The 23,663-nt window shown below is 44.2% G+C and overlaps 1 protein-coding gene across 1 annotated transcript in view; it reads left to right on the top strand.

Annotated features, from left to right (window-relative positions):
• Positions 1-4,211: 4,211 nt before the first annotated feature.
• The window catches only part of TMCC3 (transmembrane and coiled-coil domain family 3), a gene marked incomplete at both ends in the record, with an annotated part of 78,359 nt that continues 58,907 nt past the window's right edge, over positions 4,212-23,663 (top strand). The window contains one exon of the mRNA XM_080705491.1: positions 4,212-4,289. Within this exon, the coding sequence (XP_080561617.1) occupies positions 4,212-4,289 (78 nt within the window). The remainder of the gene's footprint in view (positions 4,290-23,663) is intronic.

A 23,663-nucleotide genomic window follows, 5' to 3' on the forward strand; every position in this document is an offset into this window, starting at 1 on the left:
CTGATTGGGTCTGACTAAGTCATGTGCACAAGTCACAGTGACTCTGAATGGCCAAAGCCGAATCACACCCCTCTCCTGGTCAGCATCTCCTAAACCACGTGTAGTGAATAGAGCTGAGGTCGCCAGAGAAAACCTAGGTGCTATTTCTAGAATAAGGGGCCGGATGCTGGGACAGAGAGAACGAACAGGCAAGTGCCACCAAAGTCTCACCTTTTTTTTTTGGTGAAACCTCATTTCCTCATCCCCAACTTTAAACCAGCTCTAGTTCCCCAGTGCTGAGCTGCCTGTCGCTCCTTAGTCTTGGGAAGAAAATTCTTATCTCACATTTTATGTGTGGGCCTTAGTATTCCTTATTCTGACTTCATTTGTTACTTTTAAGTGTTGTCCTTTTCATTACTTTCTGCAGAGAAAAGCTTTTGGTGCGATTGTCCATCATCGTAGGCAGAGAATGCTTACAAGGATGGGAGACTTCTTCTTTTAAGGCTTTCAAAACCCTCAGCACTGACATCCTCCAAATGGAGGGGGATCTATTTTCCCACGGGGTCCTACTTCTTCCCCAGGAGAGCCAGATGGTCATGAGCACTGCTTGTTTACTTTCTTTTCCGAGGAGCTTACTCTGGTGCTATTTAATTTCTACATTAAAAAAAAATTATTCTGTATGAGCGCCCAGCAGAGCAGCTTTTCGGCAACCCGCTTATGAAATAAATCTAAATGATCTAAAAAAGAACATCTTCTGTTAATTGAAATTGAAGTGAGCCTAATAACATTTTAATCCACTCTTCTCATTGAAGGTTAGCCTTCCAGGGGTGAATTCTCTAAGGAACCCCAAGATAGAAATAGAAATGGAAGGTAGAAGCCTGTTGGCACACTGACCAAAGCCCAACCCTGATTTGCCAGAGACTTCACCTAAGTCTGGCTTCTCTAAGTTTATTTACACCTGCAGTTATACATGCACATTTCTGTCATATACTTTCTGTAGCTCTGAGTAGCTGAAAAGGGTGGGAAAAGGTAGGGTATCAGGTAGATGGGGAGTAAAACTCAGAGATGGGCTTTTATAGATTTTAAGAATGGATTTTTGAAAGATTAGGTTGATGTGATTAATTAAAAGTAGCAGACTATTTTGCATTTATAACAAACTTTGTAAAAGCGCTGTTTATTTGAAAAGTACTAATGACTTGAATTCCAGGATTAAAGATGACACCTCCATTGTTCTTGCCTTTAGATTTTTAATTATTCTGAAAGTCATGTGTCCATGGGTATGAATATACCAATAATTGTTAGAGTATTATTAATAATCTTGTACATCTTTCCAAAGAATCCTTTTTATCTCCCCACAAGACACTAGAAATACTGTCCTAAAATTTGTTTACCATGCTTTTATTTTTGTTAATACTCTTACTATATATCTTCATTTTCCTAAAGACATATTTTTTATATTTCTTTATATTTTTAAACTTGACATGAGGAAAATCTTCATGTATTTTTCTGTAGCTTGATTTTGTTTTCTTCTCAGTATTGCTTGGGCAATTCACCCATATTGTGGCTAATCATTTCACCTTATTCTTTCTTTTCATATGAAGAAGTTTAAAATTTTTCATGTTGAACCTTTGTTATTTACACTCTTGGCGACTTGAGATCATAATGCTCTCCTCTCATTTTCTTCTGACAGTTTTAAGTTGTCAGGTTTTATTTGCTCTAGCTCTGTCAGACCTTTACCTTATCCAGTACTGATTTTTGTGTATGCTGTGAGGTAGGGATCTTTGTTTCATCCTAAATGAAAGGCCAATCATGCCACTTCTTTTTTCTCAAAAATGCCGTCATCTTCCCATCCTCCTCAGTCAGATTTCTTAAAGTGGTGTAAAAGGCCCTGTCTGAGCTGGCTCTCTGACCTCCCCTCCTCTGGTACCCCTGGCCTTCTTACACTCCCTTGAACACTCCCCAAACGTTCCTGATTTAGGTGCCTTCATTTGCCATTCTGCCTAAAATCCCCAGGGTCTACATGACTGGCTCCCCACTTCCCAAGATGTTGCCTTTACTGCGGGGCCTTCTTTGACCGGCTAAAATCTCCCTCTGCCACACACACAGACATACCCCTAACATTTGGGTCTCTCTTTCCTGCTTTGGAAGAACTTACCTGAAACTCTTTGGGGCCTGGTGTGTGTGTGTGGGAGGGAGGGAGGGAAGGAGGAGGGAGGAAGAGAGAGAGAATATGGATGTGTGTATGGGGAGTATTTTAAAAGTGTTGATTTCTCGGATGGTTTAGAACTTAATAGTTTAAGTTAATTTTAATAAGTTTACCCTCTTAAAAATATTTTTACAAGCTAGGCATGATGGCCCATAATTGTAACCTCAGTACTTTGGAGGCTGAGACAGGAGGATCTCTGGTTCACAGACAGCCTCAGCTACTTAGGCCCTCCACAACTTAATGAGACCCTCTCTCAAAAATAAAGAATAAAAAATTAAAAAAATATTTTTACTTTAAAAATAGTTAATATATGCCCATAATACAAATATTCAAGTTTAAGAAGAAGCATATACAGTCAAAATTATATTTCTCTTTCATCTCTGCCTTCCTGCTGCCTCTCCTGACTTAGCTTTTTAATTTTATTTTTATAATTTGTTGTTTATCCTCCTAGAAATAATATGTATATATTCTGATTTTACATAAATGGTGGAATGCCATTATATATTATTCTGCACTGCTTTTTTTTTAACTATACACGTAGGAATAATTGCACAGCTATATACAGAGATCTGCTTCATTCTATTACAGTCACCTAATATCCTTCCGGATGAATGTGCCATGATGAAGTGTCCTTCCGAAGCACATTTGGGTGTTGTCAATCTTTGTAATGACCTGGGAACCCGTGTTCCTTTCCCCCCTCTAATCAGTGCTTCACACAGAATCAGACCCTCTTAAATGTCCGTTCTGAAGGTGTCATTTCACTGAAACTCCAGCAGCCGCTTGGCACCCACAGAATAAGGCTGAACTCACCCTTGGGAGCAGAGCCCACTTGGTCTCTGACTTTTCCACAACATTCATGTACTTGTGAAGACACCCCTCAGTTTTCCAAATGTACCTGCGTATATCTTCCTTCAGCCTGCTCCCTTCAAACCTTGGAAGGGGATAATCCCAGGGCTTTGGGAGGAGGCTGAGACAGGAGGATCTCAGTTTGGAGGCAAGCCTTAGCAAATTAGGAAAGGCCCGCAGCAACTTTGAGACCCTGCTCTAAAACACAAAATAACAAGCCAGGGGTGGGTATAGCTCGGCAGTAAAAGGTCTCTCCAGTAGCAAAAAAATCAAAACACACATAAAAAGAATAAATAAAACGAAACCTTCGAAGGGAAGAAGCAAATCCTTCCTACCCTAGGCTGGTCCCCCCCCCCCCTCGGGTCCTCTCTAGAAGCGCGCTTTAAACCTGTCAACTCAGCCTCCCACTGGCCCTACATAACCACAACAGGTGTTCTGAATTTTTCTTTAGGAAACTGATAACTTAATTGCTCACCAATCAGCCCTTTTCTTCCGAACGGCTCCGCATTCTTGGTAAGCAGGGACTGTTTGTTGAGAATAGCGAGTTCTAAAATGAAAAAAATATGTCCGGACTTTCAAGTAGCTTACAACATGGTGAGTCAGACATGAAAATTAAAATACACAACACAGTAGGATCTTGGTTTAAGTGGAAGTATGCTTTATGCTGGGAATCGTAAGAGAGGAAGCGGTCTTTTTTTTTTTTTAAATCTCCAGTCCCTAGCCCAGGGTCTGTTCCATCCCTTTAAGGTCCCTCTGGCATGAATAATCTAATAGCAAGAACTTAAGGGCGAGCATCAACGTCTGGCTCTCAAAGCCATCTTTTATTATGGACATATAAATAAGGCAACAGTGGCCTAGTCCCTCATCCTCCGGAAGAGAGCCGCGTGGGAGGGGGACAAGTTTTCCCGGGGCGGGGGCGGCGGCGGCGTGGTCCTCGCACCTGCAGGGGGCCTGTGCGCCGGAGGGGGCGTGGCTGGAGGGCGGGACGGGGCGTGGCCTGCCGCCGCGGCCCCGCCCCTCCCTCCTCCCTCCTCCCTCCCGCGGCGGCGGCGGCGCAGGGCGCCCGCGCGGGTGTCGGCAGCAGCTGCAGCCGCCCGCGCCGCCCCCTCGGCCGCGGCTCCGGGGCGAGCGGAGCTCGGCGTTCCCGGGAGACGGCAAAGTTGGCGGACGGAGCGGCGAGATGCCGGGCAGCGACACGGCGCTCACCGTGGACCGCACCTACTCGGACCCGGGCCGGCACCACCGCTGCAAGCGCCGGGTGAGAGGCGGCGGGCGGGCGGCGGGCGGGCGGCACGCGGCCACTCCGCGCACGCGGGCCGGGAGGGGGCGTCCGAGCTCGGCCCGCCCGGCCCCCCGACGGCCGCCGCCCCGGCCGGGCCCCGCGCTGCCCGGAAAGTCGGTTCGCGCCCCTAGCCCCGGAGTTTGGAGCCTGCGGAGCGGGCGCCCTCGCCATTGTTTGCAGTGTAATTTGCTGTTGCTGATTTTGGCAGTGGGCGAAAATAGCTCCTCTGAGCAGGCTTGCGGAGACGAGCCCCGTGGTAGTGCTTCGATTTTTCTTTTTTAAAGACGGAGGCCGCAGCCGGAGTGCGGGGCTCTCTCCGGGCAGAGGGGGCCTCGGTCCTCCTGGAGAATGAATACCTCTGCCCTCCCCGGCAGGGTGATGGTCGAGGCTGGATGCAGAGCTCCGGAACCCGGTCGCCTCCTGGCTGATGGACGTGCCACTGGGAACGTGGGACCTCCTCCGCCCTGGCATCTGTTCTGGCTGGAGTTACCTGGAGTTGTTCTTTGCGCAGCCGACTCCTGGCGTGTCCAAGAACTGGGGTTAGGGTGTCAGTTAACCTGTAGGAAGTTCGAGGAGTTAGAACAGGATCGGTTTCTGGGCTGCCACCTTCAAGATCCTGAGACCATCCGAATGGAAGTGCTTCTAACTGGCAGGAATGTGTCGCGCCCCCTCATGCGGGATTTGGGTGTTGGGTTCTTGTTCCAAGTAGTAATCAGTTGCCCCAGAAGTGAGGAGCCCCTGGTATATACCCTGTTTTGCTTTAGCACGAGTCGCTCAATTTGGCAGGGTGGTTTAAGTTATTACAGTTTCAGTATATCTGGCGGAATATTATCTCCTGCAGCCACACTTCAACTTCCCTTAATTTTGCACTTCTTTAAAAGTTTCATAACAATTTGTTATGAACATAGCCAGAGACTATTAAAAGGAAACCTTTTAATTTTTAAGTTAGAAGTTTTCTGAAAGGTGACTGCTTGTTAACACAGCCGGAAAGATTTTGAGTTTTTAAAAAATTATTTAATGGGGTCCATAAAGTTAATATTGCAGCTGACATAAGAAATTTCCGGCATTAAAATGTGGAGGCTTGGTTTCTCTTGTCACAACCATGAAGATCTTTGTGTAAACATTAAGATTAGTAGTCTTTGTGGGATGGGTGGCTCACTGTGACCTCATTTAAGCCACTGGCAAAACTCCTGGACCTTTGTTTTTGTTGCGCTGGGGATTGAACCCAGAGGCATTCTATCTCTGAGCTAAACTCCCAGCCCTATTTTTTTTTATTCTTTATTTAGAAATAGGGTCTCACTAAGTTGCAGAGAGCCTCACTGAGTAGCTGAGGCAGTCTGCAAACCCCTGTCCTCCTGTGTGAGCCTCCCAAATACTGGGATCACAAGCCTGCACCACCACACCTGGCTACTCATGGACCTTTCTGAAAATCACTCTCTATCACTTGTAAAATGGGGGTGGGAAGGCCTCGGGACTCAAGTACTTAGGTGGAAAGTGTAACTTAACTGCGGACTGAGTGTATCTCTGCTGTATCTGTCATCGTGCCATTTCCCCACGTCTTTTCTGTGAAAGTGCCAAGCCCTTATTCGGAGGGGGGTATCTTTCTTTAAAACTCGGCCTGCGATGTTAAACAGGCTACATTTTTTGTTAGCGTGGAGATAACCCGATTTGTGACAGACCACCCGTTAAAACGGAGACATAACGTACCAGTTATTCTCAGTCAGCCTCCTGGGCAAGAAGAAATCAGACAGGATGGCTAGAACATCAGTAGACCATGATCACAGGTTCGGCTGCCTGGTGCTGGACTTGTTGAGATTCCAGTTTCAACTCGATGTTCCGCTTTTAGGTTTTTTGTTGTTGTTGACACTGCAAGGAATTGAACTAGTGAAATCTTTGCAAACTCCTAAGAACTCTTCCCAGGTGGGGCTACTGTATTCTGAGCCTGTCCTTAAGGGTGGGTGGGGTAAGTCTGCTATAATGAAGGGAAAAAAAAAGCAATTCTTCTCTGCACAAAGTATTTAGCCCATTAGATGATTCCAGCTCCTGTTTTGTGAAACTCAATTAGATGCTGCCATAAAGACATTTTATCTTCACACGCAGAAAGTGTGTGATGCAATAGGAAAACACCAAATGGAATTAGGGCTTAATTTCTTAATGTCACTCTCTTCATGGGCATAAACTGGTATAGGATTTTAAAAGAACTCTTATGGCCTCATTTAGTAAATTAGCTCCACTGAAAGAACTAATAGCAACTGGGGTTGCAATAAGAAAAGGCGATTAACTTTTCAGGAATACGCAGTTTCCTCCCTGGAAGGGGCTACGCTTTGAAAATACAGTCTTGGTTACCGAATGGTTATTTTTTTTAAAATTCAAAACTGGTACCCTGTTGAGATAACAGGGAAAATACACATCTCTCTTGCTGGGCTTGTTTAAGCCCCCGAGACTGGAATAATAATGAGGCAGTGTGCTATTTTAACAGTGCAGAAGTCTAATTTTACGGCCAGGTGGACTAACCTAGATTTCCTATCCCTCACACACACCAAAAAAGGGGATGGAACTAATGAATTATGTGATTGTGTGTAAGCTAAGGAGTCAGGATCATTCACATTTTAAACTTTAATCTTGTACAACTCAGAAATGATGCTTGTTCACCTTACATATATCTCTCTACTTTAAAAATAAGAATGAGAATCTTTTTTTCATACCCTAGATAGTTAAAGCCTATAATCTTTTTTTTAATATGTGCAGTCTACTTTCTATACAGTAACTTTAATTTTTTTGTTGTTTGTTATGTGTAAATCAACTGTTTTGTTCATGGCTCCTCATTTTAAATGGTCCCAAATGCGTGTTCGGCTGGCTACCTGGGCATAGCTGTGACCTGTTGGAGCTCTAGGGTCAGGCCAACTTGAATTTTGTTCTGTTCTTTGTACTTCCCAACTGGGTGATAACCCAGGCCTAAATAACTTTCTTGGTCTTTAGTTACAAGTCTGTAAAAGAGATGATGAACCTGGATTGAGGCACAAGCCAGTAATCTCAGTCACTTGGGAGGCTGAGGCAGGAAGATCACAAATTCAAGGTCAGCCTGGGCAACTTATCAAGACCTTCATTCAGAATAAAAGTAGGGCTAGTTATGTACTTGGGTGATAGCGCACATGTCTAACACACACACACACCCTAGCACAAAAGTGATAGCTACATGATGTTGAGCTCAATGCAAAGGGCACAATAAAAACTCAGTAGGTGGTATCCTTATTTATTTTTAGTATATACAAAGGGTCCATAAGCTTGAAAACGAAAAACTACTTCTTTTGTAAAAAGTATAGACTTCTTGTCACTTCTTCCTTTGTGTATTCCTCATTACACTGAGTGCTTATATGCTGTTTAAATGTGTTTATAAACTATAGACACTGGCACTTGGAGGGCAAGAGGCTTCACCTATTCAACAGATACTTACTGTTCATCTTCTTGGGCCCGCTGTTATAGGCATCAGGAAGAAGAGAATAGTAAATCAGTCGGTTCTCCCTGGAAATTTAACATCCAGTGGGTGTCAGTTATTTATATTGTGGCCCAAAGCCATATCCTCCTCTTGTACAGGAAGAATTGGTAGTACAAAGTACAGAAGCGAGCTGGGCATGGTGGTACATGCCTGTAATCCCGGTACTGGGGAGGCTGAGACAGGAAGATCTCAGGTTCAAAGCCAGCCTCTGTAACTTAGGCTCTCAACAGTGAGATCCTGTTTCCAAATAAAAAATAAGCTAGGATTTGGGTGTAGCTCAGAGATAGAAGGCCTCTGGGTTCAATCCCCAGTACCACACACACAAAAATAAGTACAAAGTGTCTAACATTTGCAGTGGAAACGCGTGTGGAGCACACACACCACCTGTAACATCTCAAAGTGGTCTGTGGAACAGAGCCATAGTGCATTTCAGGTAATGGCCGCAGGTCCCCAGGGGAAGAGGATACTGTAGCCTCTCACCGTGGAACTGGTTGGGCCGGGAGGTAGCGGGGTGATGAGTGCACGCTTACTCCCTGGGTAGGAAACACACTTCCGTGGTAGCTGACACTGACCCAAAGGCCTGTTGAGCTGAGTAGTTTGTGAGCACTCTTCTAACCAGTGATCTGCTTTATGCTAAGGAACCCATGAAAGAGACCGTGAATAATGGAGCGCGTCTCCAGCCAGGTTTCTTCTCGTATCTGCAACGGTGGATGGTTGGGGGCGTGCGTTTTTTGAGCTGGGCTTTGCTGTACGCTGACTGGTTCTCCCTTCCGGGGAGAGCGGATTGCCAGCCGCCACCGGCGCGCCCGCCTGGCACATCCGCTGCAGAGCCCCAAGACAGCTGCTCCCAAGTTGGCTTGCAGGATGTGTTGTGCTTCAGACCCTCTGCCTGAAATTTGCAGGGCTGCTGCTAAGGTCAGAAACCAGCCGAATGCTAGAAGGAAATTGCCCGCATCTTCACAGAGGGAGAAGCTCAACCCCGCTGTTGCTTCATTGTGTTTTTGTGTTTGCAGTGGAGGGGGTGGTGAGAGAAAAGGAGGAGAACTGTGAATCACTGTACTGTGAATCAGAATGAGGACTTTTTATCCCTTAGAAAAGGAACGTCAGGATATGGGATTTGTGCATAATCCAACCACTTCATGGACTGGGGAGGGGTGCTGCTTGAAGGGAAACAGTAAACTTGACTCTCTCTCTCGGGGGGCAAAAAGATCATGACTGGGAAGAAGGCAGTAAAGGACTTCAGCGATGTGTCCAGATTGTGTGCTGTGCCCCAGGCAGCACTGTGTACTTCAAGCACACATACAGTCTTGTGAGTCTTCACCCGGCCCTACTTACGGCTCCATTTTACAGATGGGGAGGCTGAGGCCCAGGCAGGTTGACAATTTGGCCAAGGTCTTGTGGCTATTAGGAAATGGTGGTAGAGCTAGGATTTGAATCTACTTCTAACTCAGGAGCTTGGTTCTTAACCACTTCCCTCTCTGCCTCTGCAGTGAGTCCTGGAGAACAGCTTTGTCTCAGTAATCTTGACGGGCAGCTCATTTTTAGTAAACCATCGGCTCCGGGGGGATGGACATGTGCCGCTCCTGCCGGACCCTCCCCGCGCTGTGTGCTCTAGGTCCTTATGACACCCACTGCCAGTCTTTTGCACGTGGCCATATATATATATATAGTCAACGCATGAATGAATGATAGAAGATTATAGCTTAACTTGTTATAATGCCTAGGATATAAGAATTTTGCCCATAATTTGGGGGAAGTCTTAGAGTGTTAAATAAGGTCATGATTTAAGATCATTAGAGAAAATGGGTGTGTGGTGTTACACGCCTGTCGTCCCACTACTTGGGAGGCTAAGATAGGAGGATCACAGATTCAAGGACAGTCTCAGCAATTTAGCAAGATTCTGATTCGAAATAAAAAGAACTGGGGGTGTATCCTAGAGGTCAAATACCACTAGATTCAATCCCCAGGATCTAAATTTTTTTTTTTTTTTTTTCGATACCGGGGATGGAACCCAGGGGCATTTTACCTCCGAGCTACACTCCAGCCCTATTTTTTATTCTTTATTTGGAAACAGGATCTCACTGGATTGCAGAGGGCCTCACTAAATAGCTGAGACATCCACGAACCGGGATCCTCCTGTCTCGGCCTCCCAAATGCTGGGATTACAAGCGTGTGCCACCGCACCCAGCTCTAAATAAATAAATATTAAAAAGGGCTGGGGTATAGTTTAAAGGTAGAATACTTCTGGGTTCAATCCCCCGTGCCCCTGTGCACACACACCAAAGATTGATAGAGAAATGGTTTTTAGGTTACTATTTTGTCTTGAGAGGATGAGCCACCGGAAAACGTGATGACGCTGAGCCTCCTGTGGCCATTGGATTCAGTACTTGACCTGTGTTTCCTCATGACTGGGCTGTGTGTTCAGGCCTCCTGTTTTCTCTGGCCACATAATCAGTCACCTAGTGATCTTTCTGGGGTATCCCTCATTACAGGGAGCTGCTACTTCTCGTGTCTTCTTGATGCACGCCACACTTTGGGGACAGACACCAGAGTGGTCCAGAGTGCCAGTTCTGGAGTGGTCTGCCTCTGTTGACCCTCCATAGCATGTTCTTGAGCCAAAGGGTTGCCATAATGGTTCCTTTGGGCTGGGCATGGTGGCGCACGCTTGTAATCCTAGCATTCAGGAAGCTGAGACAGAAGGATAGCGGTTTGCGGACAGCCTCAGCTACTTAGTGAGGCCCTCTGCAACTCAGTGAGACCCTGTTTCAAAATAAAGAATAAAAAATAGGCTGGGGGTGTAGCTCAGAGGTAGAATGCCCCTGGGTTCCATCCCCAGTACCAAAAAAAAAGTTCCCTTGGAGGTCCGTTCTGATAATTAAGTGATGTAGTTTGTAGAAGCACTGTGCAGTGCCAGCACCTGCTAAGTGATCAGTTCATGGTAAGAATGGAGAAGATAATTAATAATGAAATACCTAACAGGAGCTTAGCTGTCTGCCATAACAAGAGCCACCGTGGAGTGGAGACCTTCGCTGTGATTTCCAATGCTTAACATTTTCTTCTGAGAAACCAGGTCTTTTCAAGGATTGCTTCCTGAAATGCACTCCACCTCATCAGAGTCCCTCAGGGAGCCACGTGTAATTGGCTGGTTGTTAACTGGTGTCTGTCTCAGGTCCAAGGGTATTTGAGGAGCCTGCCCCAACTAAAAGCGTTACAAAGGGCAGTTTAAGAAACTGGGAAAACAGTAACCCACACTAGAACTCCCGTGAGATCCTTGCTCAACTGGACTGAAAGTGCTTGCCTATCGTACAGCAGAGGGTTGGAAGGTTAGACTCCAAGGTTTTACCCTGTTAGAACTGGAAGGGAATTAATTTAACACACTTGAGCATATCACCAAAGCTACCTTTTCACAAAGGGTGTGATAATGCTTCCCTTGGAGCAGTTCCCATGGAGTAACTAGAAGAGAATTTATTTATTCTCTTTCTTTTTTTTTTAATGTGGAGGATTGAACCCAGGGTCTCAGTATGTGTAAATACGTGCTCTACCACTGAGCTACACCCCTAGGCCTTGGAAGGTTTTTTTTTTTTTTTTTTTTGGTGGTACTGGGGGTGGAACCCAGAGGCTTTCTACCTCCGGGCTATACTCCCAGACCTATTTTATATTTTATTTGGAAACAGGGACTCACTGAGTTGCTGAGAGCCTCACTAAGTAGCTGAGGCTGACTTCGAACCTGCACGATCTTCCTGTCTCAGCCTCCCAAGTGCGGGGATTACGAGCGTGTGCCACCACGCCCGGCTTGGAAGGGTATTTAGACATTAACTTCAGATTATTCCCATTTGCAGAAGTAGAAAAGCAGGTCAGCCAGACTGTAACCACTAATATTACATAACTAATACATACTGACTGGGACTAACCTAATATCCCATCTGCTATGTTAAAAGAGAATCATTCAGCTGGGCGTGGTGGCCAGTAATCCCCGTGCTTGGGAGGCGGAGACAGGAGGATCACGCAGGTTCGAAGCCAGCCTCGCTGGCTTAAGAGACCCTATTTCCAAATAAAAATATAAAAAATAGGTGTCTGGGAGTGTAGCCTGGAGGTAGAAGGGTTTCCAGGAACCCCAATACCACTAAAAAAAAATCATTCATGTTTGCCTTAATTATATATAAGTATATATAAAACTATATGTAACTATACAGTTATTATGTATGTATAGTAACTATGTATATAGTAACTGTATACTATATGCATATATGTATATGTGTATAAGATATATTCTCAAGATTGAACCCAGGGCTAACCAATTGCTAAACTTTATGGGGGAAACATCTCAGTTACATAGAATGAGAACTTAAAGTTATTTTTATCAGAAAATTAATTAGTGAGTAATTTTAAATTTTTGTGAACTTTCTAGGTAAAAAAAAAAAAGTGCATTCGTTTGATTTAATGTTGTGTCATTACCCTTCTGGGTTTATTTCCAGATATTTTTGGGGAACAGAGGTGAAGAGGTGGCAGTTAACATATAAAGCTACATAGTTGCACTGAATTATTGACACTCTTAAAATATTTCTTTCCGAGGTCCCCTTTAGTATCTTTGTAGTTTTCGGCTTGTGGAAGTGTTTCTCACTTGCAGAGGAGTTCATTCTTGTCTTGACCTTTCACCAGTTGAAGTGGGATATTGGTGGAAGGAGGGGTGCAGATGCAGACCCTGCTTGTGACTTAGCCCACCCGCGTCTGCCCTTGCCTTAGAAGCGACCGATTCCTGTGGGTCTCTCATTGAGACCATCTTCCAGCACCTAGGGTACAAGTTGAGTTTCCCTTACCCCAGAAGCTTGGGCCAGAGGTGTTTTGGACTTTGGAATATTTACATACACGCAATGAGATCTTTAGGGCATCGGACCCATAATAAACACGTAAATCACTTATGTTTGCCATACACCTGAACATGTAGCCTGAAGGTAATTTTAGGCAGTATTTTTTGTGTGCTTGTGTTTTGATTGCAACCCATCACATAAGGTTCAGGTGGAATTTTCTACTTGTAGTGTCATGTCAACATTCAAAAAGTTTCAGATTTTGGGGTGGTTTTGCTCAAACGTCGGCTAATGTAAGTGCTCTGGGCGTGTTTAAGGTCGGCCAGGCTGAGCGATGATGTTCGGTAGGTCTGGCGTCGTCAGTGTGCTTTCGACTTAACATTGTTTTCCAGTTAAAATAGGCGTATTGGGCAGTAACATGGTACACTGAAGGGTCACAGTGATTTAGCTTTATGATCATGTAGCAAATGAGCTCATTTGGTTTTTACTGAATGTATATCAGTTTATTTTATTACATTTATTATTTTATTACATTTATTTGTGTATGCGGTACTGGGAATCGAAACTGGGAATTCTATGAGCTACACCCCTAACTCTCTTTATTTTTTATTTTTATTTTGAAACAGGGTCTTGCTAGGTGGCTGAGAGTCTCACTACATTGCCGAGGTTGGCTTTGAACCTGCGATCCTCCTGCCTCAGCCTCTCTAGTACTGGGATCACAGGTGTGCGTCATTATGCCTGGTGTGTGTCACTTTCACACCATCCTAAATTTAAAAAATCCTAAGTCACCGGGTGTGTTGGCGCATGCTTGTAATCCCCATGCTTGGGAGGCAGAGACAGGATTGTGCAGGTTCGGAGCCAGCCTTGCTGGTTTAAGAGACCCTGTTTCCAAATAAAAATTTAAAAGTAGGTCTGGGAGTGTAGCCCGGAGGTAGAAGGGCTTCCAGGAACCCCAATATCACCCCCCAAAAAAATTTCTAAGTCAAAACCGGGCGTGGTGGTGCATGTTTATAATCCCAGCATTTGGGAGGCTGAGACAGGAGGATCGCGCAGGTTCAAAGCCAGCCTCAGCTACTTAGTGAGGCTCTCAGCAACTTAGACCTTGCTTCCAAATAAAAATATAAAATAGGTCTGGGAGTGTAGCCCCAGACACTTAGCCCACCCGCGTCTGCCCTTGCCTTAGAAGCGACCGATTCTAAGTAGAGGGCCCCTGGGTTCCATCCCCATTATGGCAAAAATAAATAATAAATAAAAATAAAAATCCTAAGTTGAACTGCCGTAGTTCATAGACTGTGTGTTTCCTCTAATGCATCTTGAATCCTTTGTGTGCCATATGAGGTACAGATCAATTATTTACTTTAATATAAGTGTCTGTTGTTGGGATGAAGAGACATCCGCTCTGGTGAGTGGGTGGTGGTCTCGTCTGGGCAGGCATCCTAGAAGGAGGTTGGAATGAGCTGCAGTCCCTGTAGGCTGTGTGTCTGCACCTCGTTTTTCCCTTTAGTCCTCTGATGACCTGAGGGAAACTGAGGCAGGCCATGGAAGGCTTTACACGACAGAGTAGACCTTCCAGAAGGAGGGCTTCTTTGGGAATCCAGGCGAGGACAGATGTGGGAAGGGAGGAATTTTAGGCTCTGCCTCTTCTATGAAGTGCAGTTGAACCTAATTAAGATGTGTCTGTGGGCTTGTTGTACTGGGAGGAAATGAAGCAGTGCCTGGAGCTGCAGCCCTTCGCAGGATTCTAGGTAGAAGTGGTTGCCTGAAAATAGGGCATGCCCTCACTGCACCAAAAAATACTTCCTAGTGTGTGCGACTATGGGGCGAGGGCCGGAGCCCTTTCTCTTTCTTTCTTTCTTTCTTTCTTTCTTTCTTTCTTTCTTTCTTTCTCTCTCTCTCTCTCTCTCTCTCTCTCTCTCTCTCTCTCTCGTGTGTGTGTGTGTGTGTGTGTGTGTGTTACCAGGCATTCTACCTCTGAACTACAGCCCCAGCCCTATTTCTTTTTTATTCTTTATTTTGAAACAGATTCTCACTATTGCTGAGGACCTCACTACATAGCTGAGGCTGGGGGCGAACTTGCAGTCCTCCTGTCTCAGCCTCCCAAGTACTGTGATTACCGGCATGCGCCATAACACTGGACTCCTTTTCTCTGTGTTTGTAGAGCTGTCGAGCTCATCCTGAAGGTCTTCATGTGTAGTGCACTATTATAATCTCACGTTTTAGAACAGGTGGGCTCTATTTGAGCCTGAATCACTGGTTGGCATAGATCTTCATTTATCTGATAATATGAAGTCTGTTCAGCCAGAGCTGTTGAGGCTATGGATTGGCATCGGCACAGTGCTTGAAAGCCCAATTAAAAAGCACAGGAGAGATGGCCCGGCATAGTGGCGCACACTTGTAATCCCGGCATTCGGGAGGCTGAGACCGGAGGATCGCGGTTCCTGGACAGCCTCGGCTACCTAGTGAGGCCCTCCGCAACTTAGTGAGACCCTGTTTCAAAATAAAGAATAAAAAATAGGGCAGGGGGTATAGCTCGGAGTCAAATGCTGTTCACGGACAGCCTCAGCTTCTTAGCGAGTCTCTTCGCAACTCAGTGAGACCCTGTTTCAAAACTAAAGGGACTAAAATATAGGGCTGGGAGTGTAGCTTGGAGGTGCAATGCCCCTGGCTTCCATCCCCAATACTGCAAAACAAACAAACAGCACAGGAGACTGTGAGAAAGACCGATGCATGCCCACCAGTGCTCTGCTTTAACTTGGCTCCTGGATGCGGGACCCAGAGAGACAAAGGTGTGTGTGACGCGCGGTGAGTGAGTGGGCTGCCTGCCCGGGCTTCCCCAGGAAGGAGCGCGTCTGCAGGAGTCCTCCCAGTCCCCTCCCTGGGGGCGTCCTGGGTGACAGCTTATCACAGGTGCTCACTTGAGGTGCCATCAAGTACTGCTAATGTAATCACAGGTGGTCCCCAGGTTAGGACCTGCCCAACTGGATCACTCCTTTATTTTTACATTATATTAAATATACTCTATATTAAATATCTTGCATAGTACCTTCAGTATTTTGCTTTAAATCCTTTAAGAGGGCAAAATCCTGGCTTCTGAGTCTGATATCCAGACTCTCTCATCTGATCTTTGTCCTTCCCCCAGTCTAGCCCTTGATCTCTGGTCCCTTCTGTTGTGTGTGAACATGTACCAGGCTCTGAGGCCCTGGGAGCCGGGCTCTGGAAATACTGGTGGAATGACTTAGGATGGTATTTTAGGAAATTGCACTGTAGAACTCAAGAAGCTAGAAAGTATGTTCTGCTCTTTATCCTTATCAGTGCAGATTAATTTGCCCTATTTTAATTGCTGTAAAAGATTCCAGTGTGTGGTTATTCCATAATTTATTTAGCCATTTCTTTGTGTGTGTGTGTGTGGGGGGGTCTGGGGATGGAACCCAGGGGCATTTGACCTCCAAGCTACGCCCTCTGCCCTATTTTTTATTCTCTATTTTGAAACAGGGTCTCACTAGGTAGCCGAGGCTGTCCACGGACTGAGATCCTCCGGTCTCAGCTTCCTGAATGCTGGGATTACAAGTGTGCGCCACCACACCCGGCTAGCCATTTCTTTATTAAAGGGGACGTATATGGCTTCTAGTGTGTGGTGATACAGACACTTCAGCCACTGAGACATACTTCTTTTTGCACACGCAAAGAATGTTAGTAGGCTAAATCCTTGGCAGTGTAATTGTTCAGCCAGTTTGCATTTTAAATTATGATACCGCATAATTGAAACCTGTCCTACTTTGTGCCAAACATTAGGGGCTGGGGTATAGCTGTGAACCAGCTGGTAGGTTTTGCAACCACCAGGACTGTATGAGCATGCCTGAGCTGACATCTCTCCCAGCACAGTGTATTATCAAGGTTTTTGGTTTGGTTTGGTTTTTACTGGAATTGACCCCCGGGTCAATCTACTTCTGAGCCACACCCCTACCTAGCACCGTTTTATATTTTATTTTGAAACAGGGTCTCACTTAGCTTCTCACTAAGGATCTCACTGAGTTGCTGGGGCTGTCCTGGAACCTGCAATCCTCATGTCTCAGCCTTCCAAGAACTGGGATTACAGGTGTGCATTACCATGCCTGGCTAATGAGGGTGTTTGATCCTTACCAATCTGAGAAGTGGAAACTGGTAGTTGTTTTAATTTATATTTTTCCTGTTACAAATGAAATTGATCATATTTTAATTTTTTTCACTTCAAAATAGTTCTAAATCCATAGGTTATTGTAGGAAATAATAGAGATGCCCTGTTTATCCCTCAGCCATTTTCTCCTGATGGTAATATCTTATAAAACTATAGTACAAGAGAGCAGTTGTGTCTTTACACAATCACTATCTGTTACATTCTGGCCATTTATCTGTTGGTCTTTTAATAGATTTACAGATTTTTACTTATTAAATATATTGCTTTGCACATATGTTTTTCCCAGTTTTCCCTTGACTAATTAGTTTTCTACTATTGTGTAACAAATTACAAATTTAGCAACTTAAAAAACATGACCCAGAGCCAGGCATAGTGGTACACACTTGTAATACCAGTACTTGGGAGGTTGAAATGGAAGGATCACAGGTTTGCAGCCGGCCTCAGCAAATTAGGCCCTCCCCAACTTAGTGAGACGCTGTTTCAAAAATAATAATAATAATAAAGTAGGGCTGGGGTGTAGCTCGGAAGTAAAATGCCCCTAGATTCAATCCCTAGTACCAAAAAAGAAAAAAAGAAAGGAAATATCCTTTTTATTACCTTGTTGTTTCCATGGGCCTGGAGTCCAGGTGCGGCTTCCCAGCATCCTCTGCTAAGAGCTTCATTAGCCTGCAGTCACCGTCAGGCAGTCTCAGTGGGGGCTGAGATCCCAGCCCAAGCGCCCATTGATCACAGAATCAGATCCTTGCAGCTGCAGGACAGAGGCACTCAGCTTCCACAGCATGCCAGTTTGTTTCTTATGGCTAGTGGGCAAGGGTCTCTGTAGCATTTTGTCTCTTACCTTGAGATCCTCTTTTTAAAAGCTCATCTACTTAGGTCAGGCCCACAGAGCATGCTGCCTTTTTGTTATTTTATTTTATTTTATTTTTGTAGGGGAGAGCATTAGAGATTGAATCCAGAGGCATTCTACTTTGGAGCTACACCTGCTGCCCTATTTATTTTATTTTATTTTTTGAAACAGTCTCAAAATAGTTTTAGATCCATAGGTTAAGTTGCTGAGGCTGCCTTGAAACTTTGATACTCCTATCTCAGCCTCCCAAGTACTAGGATTACAAGTATACCCCACCACACTGGGGTACTGATTTTGTGTGTGTGTGTGTGTGTGTGTGTGTGTGTGTATTGATTTTTTTATACTGGGGATTGAACTCAGAGGGATTCTATCTCTGAGCTACACCTCCAACCTTATTTTTATTTTAGGTTGACAAGAGGCTCACTACTTGCTGAGGCTGTCCTTGAATCTGTGATCTTCCTGTTTCAGCCTTCCAAGTACTGGGATCACAAACTTGTGCCATCATGTGTGGCGCATGCAGACTTTTGATGAACTAAAGTCAACTGCTGAAAAGCCTTGATTACATCTAGATAATTATTTCACCTTTGCTATAAAAGATAGCCTAGTTATGGGACTGAAATCCTATCCTGTCCAGATGTCCTGCTCACACTCACAGGGTCACACCTTGGGGGCTGTCTTAGAATTCTGCCTATCAAACTTTCTACACTTTTGATGGGATTGCAAACTAGTTCAGCTGCCATGGAGATGAGTGTGGAAATTCCTTAGAAAACTGGGAATGGATCCGCCATAGGATCCGGCCATCCCACTCCTGGGTGTCTTTCCAAAGAGGTTAAATAACCAGAGAACTACAGTAATATATGCATGCCCATGTTCATAGCATCACAATTCACAATAGCCAAATTTTGGAACCAACCCAGGTGTCCAACAGATGAATGGATTGCAAAATTATGGGATATCTACATGAGGGAATTCTACTCGGCAATAAAGAAGATCAAAATTACGCCATTTGCAAGAAAATGAAAAGAATTGGAGAACACAATGTTGAGATTAGCCAGTCGCAGAGAGTGAAGGGTCGTATGTTTTCTCTAATACACACAAGCTGGAGAGTAATTGGGATAAAAGAGGGACTCCAGATAATGGAGGAGAAACTTTAGCGGAGCCAGGGAGGAGGTCTAAGGGAAGGGGAGGAGGAAGACTGAGGTTCATTCATAGAAATACTACGTCGACTACACGTATAAATGTGAGTATACCAACGTCAGTCTCAATAGTCAGTATTTGAAATGGGGGGAAATGGAGAGGTGGGGGCAGCAGGAAGTGCTGTGAACATGAATGTCATTGGCAACACGATTTACATTACGATGGAGACTATAGTGTACCAACGAGAGCACATTATATAAAAGATAATTCTGTCTATCACACTGACATGATTGTGTATACTGTGTGTACTGAGGATAGAGCTAACATGTAGCAACCACCAAATCACTGTTAACCAGACTTTGCCTGAAGAAATTGAAAATTTACAGCTTCTAAGTTGTGTCATTTGTATTTTTGCCTTTGTACTTGAGATCCTTTTAAAAATTAAAGCATCCATTCTGTGTGTGTGTGTGTGTGTGTGTGTGTGTGTGTGTGTGTGTGTGTGTTGAGTGGGGGTGTTGCTGGGGATTGAGCCCAGAGGCATTCTACCTTCGAGCTACACCTCCCAGTCTGTTTACTTTTTTATTTTGAAATGGGCTCTCACTAAATTGTGAAGGTCCTTGCAGAGAATTGCTGAGGCTGGCCACAAACCTGTGATCCTTCTGTCTCAGCTCCCAGGTGCTGGGATTATAGGCACGTGCTGCCATGCTGGGCTCCTAATATATTTTATGATTTTTTTTATACGGTTGAATTTTTGAACCAGTTAAAATGTATTGCTTCTTAGATGTCTCTACAATTATCCCTGAACTATTTTTTGCCTAGTTACCTGTCTTTAAAAAGACACTGCTACCCATATGTATCTAGTTTTATTTTTATAAATTTTTTACTTTTTCTGTGAGCTTTAAAACTGATGAACTCAGAAGATTGTGTTTGTAGTGCATTTATTCTAGACTGTGAACCTCCTTTTTCATCTGCCCGCCTCCTCTCTAAAGGATTGAAGTGAGCGTTTGAGAACCCTAGCTCTTACATTTCCAAATAGGCAAGATTCCAGTAACATCTGCAGTAAGAAAAGACTAAAAGATTATAGGGAAAGTAGACAGTAAAGGTGCGTGTGCGTGTGTGCGTGTGTGTGCGTGTGTGTGTGCGCGTGTGTTTGTGTGTTGCTACTGGTGGGAATCGAACCCAGGGGCATTCTATCTCCTAGCTATATCCCCAGCTCTATTTTATTTTTTTATTTTGTAACAGGGTCTTGCTACATTTTTCAGGGCTTTACTAAGCTGCTTCTGTGTGTTTTTAAAAGTTCTTTTTAAACTGGGTGTAAGTGGTGCATACCTGTAATCCTAGGACTTGGAAGGCTGAGACAGGAGGATCACAGGTTCATGGCCAGCCTTAGTAAATTAGGCCCTTCACAACTTAATGAGGCTATGTTTCAACATAATAAATGAAATAGGACTGGGGGTGTATCTCAGAGGTAAAATACCCCTGGGTTCAATCCCCAATTACTATACACACACACACACACACACACACACACACACCACTTCCTTTTCTCTCTTAACTGAAATATTACCTCTCAACAAAATCTATTTACTGTATAAAATCCTGCCCTTTAGGATGGGGCTGGTGGCATATGTCTGTAGTCCCAGCTACTCAGAAGGCTAAGGCAGGAGGATTGTCTCACAGGAACCCAGGAACTGTCATGGCTAGTCTGAGCAAACAGGGAGACCCAATCTCAAAAAAACAAAAACAAAAACAAAAAAAAAACACCAACAAAAACAAAAACAAAAAAAAAAACCTGCCCTTCAAAACAGTTCCAGTTTAAAGAATGTGCATTATTGTACACCAAACCACTGCTGCTGCCTTAAAGAATTTGCAGAACCTAGAAGGAGCAGAAAGCCAGCCCAATTTTTTGCTCTGCAGGGCCCAGGACTTCTGCTTTGCCAGGCTTACTTGGTAAACTTAGATGCATCCTTAAGCTGGGCTCTGTACTGGGAAATATGAGGTGATTCGTCACTTATATCGGGACAGTGATACCACAAGAGTTCTGATTTGGAAGGAATAAACTCTTTTTTTAATTTGGCCTAATTCTCATTTGTGCGTGGCCCTGTGCATGTTAATATCACTAAATCTTTAGGTGTTGTTATATGCATTGAGCAGTCCTTCTGCCTTGTATCTCTGACTTTTTACACCGAGGGAGGATAAAGCTGTTGGCTGTGCCCATAACACTTAACATTTTTTATAACCTGACCCAGAGCATGTTAAAGGTGGAGGGAAAATGCTTTTCTTACATGCACTTCCATTTGTAGAAGCCTCCTGACTTAAGCCAATTGTCAACTGAATATTTGTTGTCTAAAGCCAGCCAAAGCTTGCCTCCTGTGCCCGGCCGTTTAGAGGGACTCAGTGAATTGGTGTCTGTGGGTCGGCCTTCATCTGGACGCCTTTCTGTCCCCCCCCCCCCCGAGAGCAGTGGGCACACTCACACAGTCCTTGTCTGTTTCTAGCACCTAGAAATGTGCTGACGTCTGGGTGGGTAGGAGCCCACGAAAGTCTTCTATTGAGGAATTTGACCGGCACCTGCCCCTTTCAAATGAGCCAATAGCAAGAAAGTTTTCAAAGTGCTCAGGGCTCCCATTAAAGTGATGTGTAAAGAATGACTTACTTAAAAGGAGAGGAAGGCCCATTTTGCCCAATGAGTCCAGTGTTCCAACAGACATTGCTTTTGAAATTTTCATTCCTTTAAGGAAACAGGAAATGAGTGAAATGTGCATGTGGCTTTCTTTATTATTTATTTTATATGCTTTTACTGGTGTATTGTCATCACATCCTAATGTAGTCCAGAGCGGTAGTGGCATGCATGCACACAGCATGTGGCTCTGTTTAAACCTTCAGCTTTAAAAATCACTTGTTGTCTGGGTAATTGTAATGGTATCAGGTAGATAAATAAGGATAATGCCATTGAAAGGCGAAGAGATACTAAATCTGAAGGCAGAGCTTATTTTGTGCTTTCTGATACTTTCGACATATCAGAAATCAAAGCTACTTTGTTAGTAAATAGTTCTTAATTGCTCCCTAGTTTGTGTGCACAGTAGCCTAAAGTGAGCCACAATGTTTTCCTAGGGCTGCTAACTTATTAAACTGTCAGTGGGTTGTAATAGTCTCGAGTCGATGATTGCTTTGGTTGTTGAATTTAAGGTTGAAGTTAGTGTCCCATGGACATAAATGCAGTGACATCAAATTCCAGAACAATAAGGTAATGAAGTGGCGCGTCAGAAACAGCAGCTGCTCCGCAGAGAGGAGGATGTCTGGGGCCCGAGGAAAATCCATTTCAAATCATTAGCCAAACGGTTCTGACTAGATCCTAAGTAGACAAATCTATTTTTAATTACTGAATCCTTCAAACATGGGGAAAAAGGCATTTGAAAAAAAAAAAATGGTACCCGTATTCCTACCTCCCAGATTTAACAGATGCTAACCTTTTGTCTTGTTTGCATCAGATTTCAGTTATTTGTTCTTAAGAACTAAATAGGCCCAGACTCAGCTGCCGGCTGCGGGTGTGGTCTCTCGTCCGTGTCCTCAGGGTCTCCAGAGCCTGGAGCAGTGGTTGTGAATTGGCCCTCCGCACGTTCCTCATGTTGGATGAATGACTAAGCAGTGGCCGCTCTGGCTTAGAACTCCACATAGATGACATCTCTTGTGACTTGCTGTTTTTTTTAATGTGGTGTTTTTATAACACCTCATGTCTTTATATCCACCTCATTCTCATTTTTTAGCACAGTTCATTATTTTGGTGTGTAAAAGAGAGAGAGAGAGAGAGAGAGAGAGAGAGAGAGAGAAGGAGGGAAGGAAGGGGTGTGTGTGTGTGTGTATGTGTGTGTGTGTGTGTTGGTCCTGGGATTGAAGCTAGGGCTTTCTACCTCTGAGCTCTACCCCCAGCCTTATTTTATTTTGAAGCAGAGTACTGAGAGCCATGTTAAGTTGCTGAAGATGTCCTCAAACTTGCGATCTTCCAGTTTCAGCCTCCTAATGACTGGGAATTACAGGAGTGCGCCACTGAACTTATTTTTGTCTTGGTACTGGGGTTGAACCCAGAGCCTCAGACACACTGGGCAAGCTCTACTATATATAGTCATCCTTCTAATAAGTGAGCAAGTGGGCTGGTCCTGAGAAGGTCTTTGTACTTGTGGGGAGGGGTCTCTCAGGGAGGGACCTGGAAGTGACATTCCTAGAGAAGAGGAAAAACTTTGCCATTTATTCTTAAATAATTTTATCAAGTAGTTGTACTTTCAGTAGTGCTTTCTGAAGCTACATTCAAATATATTTAATACGGAGTTTTTATTTTAATGATAAATTATGTATGCAGGTGCTAAATAGTATTGGTTTAAAGTTCATATTTTAATTTTGCCTAAAATCAAATATGGAGTTATTCTGAGTTAGTTAGGAAGCAGTTTTGAATCCTAGTCAAAAATTCCATTTCTTGCCGGGCGTGGTGGCGCACGCTTGTAATCCCCGCGCTTGGGAGGCAGAGACAGGAGGATCGCGCAGGTTCGAAGCCAGCCGCGCGTGCTGGCTTAGGAGACCCTGTTTCCAAATAAAAATGTAAAAATAGGTCTGGGAGTGTAGCCCGGAGATAGAAGGGCTTCCAGGAACCCCAGTACCACCAAAAAAAAAAAAAAAAAAAAATTCCATTTCTTTACTCTTGCTAATACCTATCAAAACGGATATGTCAAGATTTTATTTATTGGAATATACTTTACATACAGTAAAATTCCCCTTTCATAATGAGTAAAATAAAATTTCTAAGTATATGGTTTTGTGATTTTTTTTTTTTTGGTGGTACTGGGGTTCCTGAAACCCCTTCTACCTCCAGGCTACACTCTCAGACCTATTATTATAC

This window comes from Muscardinus avellanarius (assembly GCF_963383645.1).
Source record: "Muscardinus avellanarius genome assembly, chromosome: 11".
NCBI classification, from domain to species: Eukaryota; Metazoa; Chordata; class Mammalia; order Rodentia; family Gliridae; genus Muscardinus; species Muscardinus avellanarius.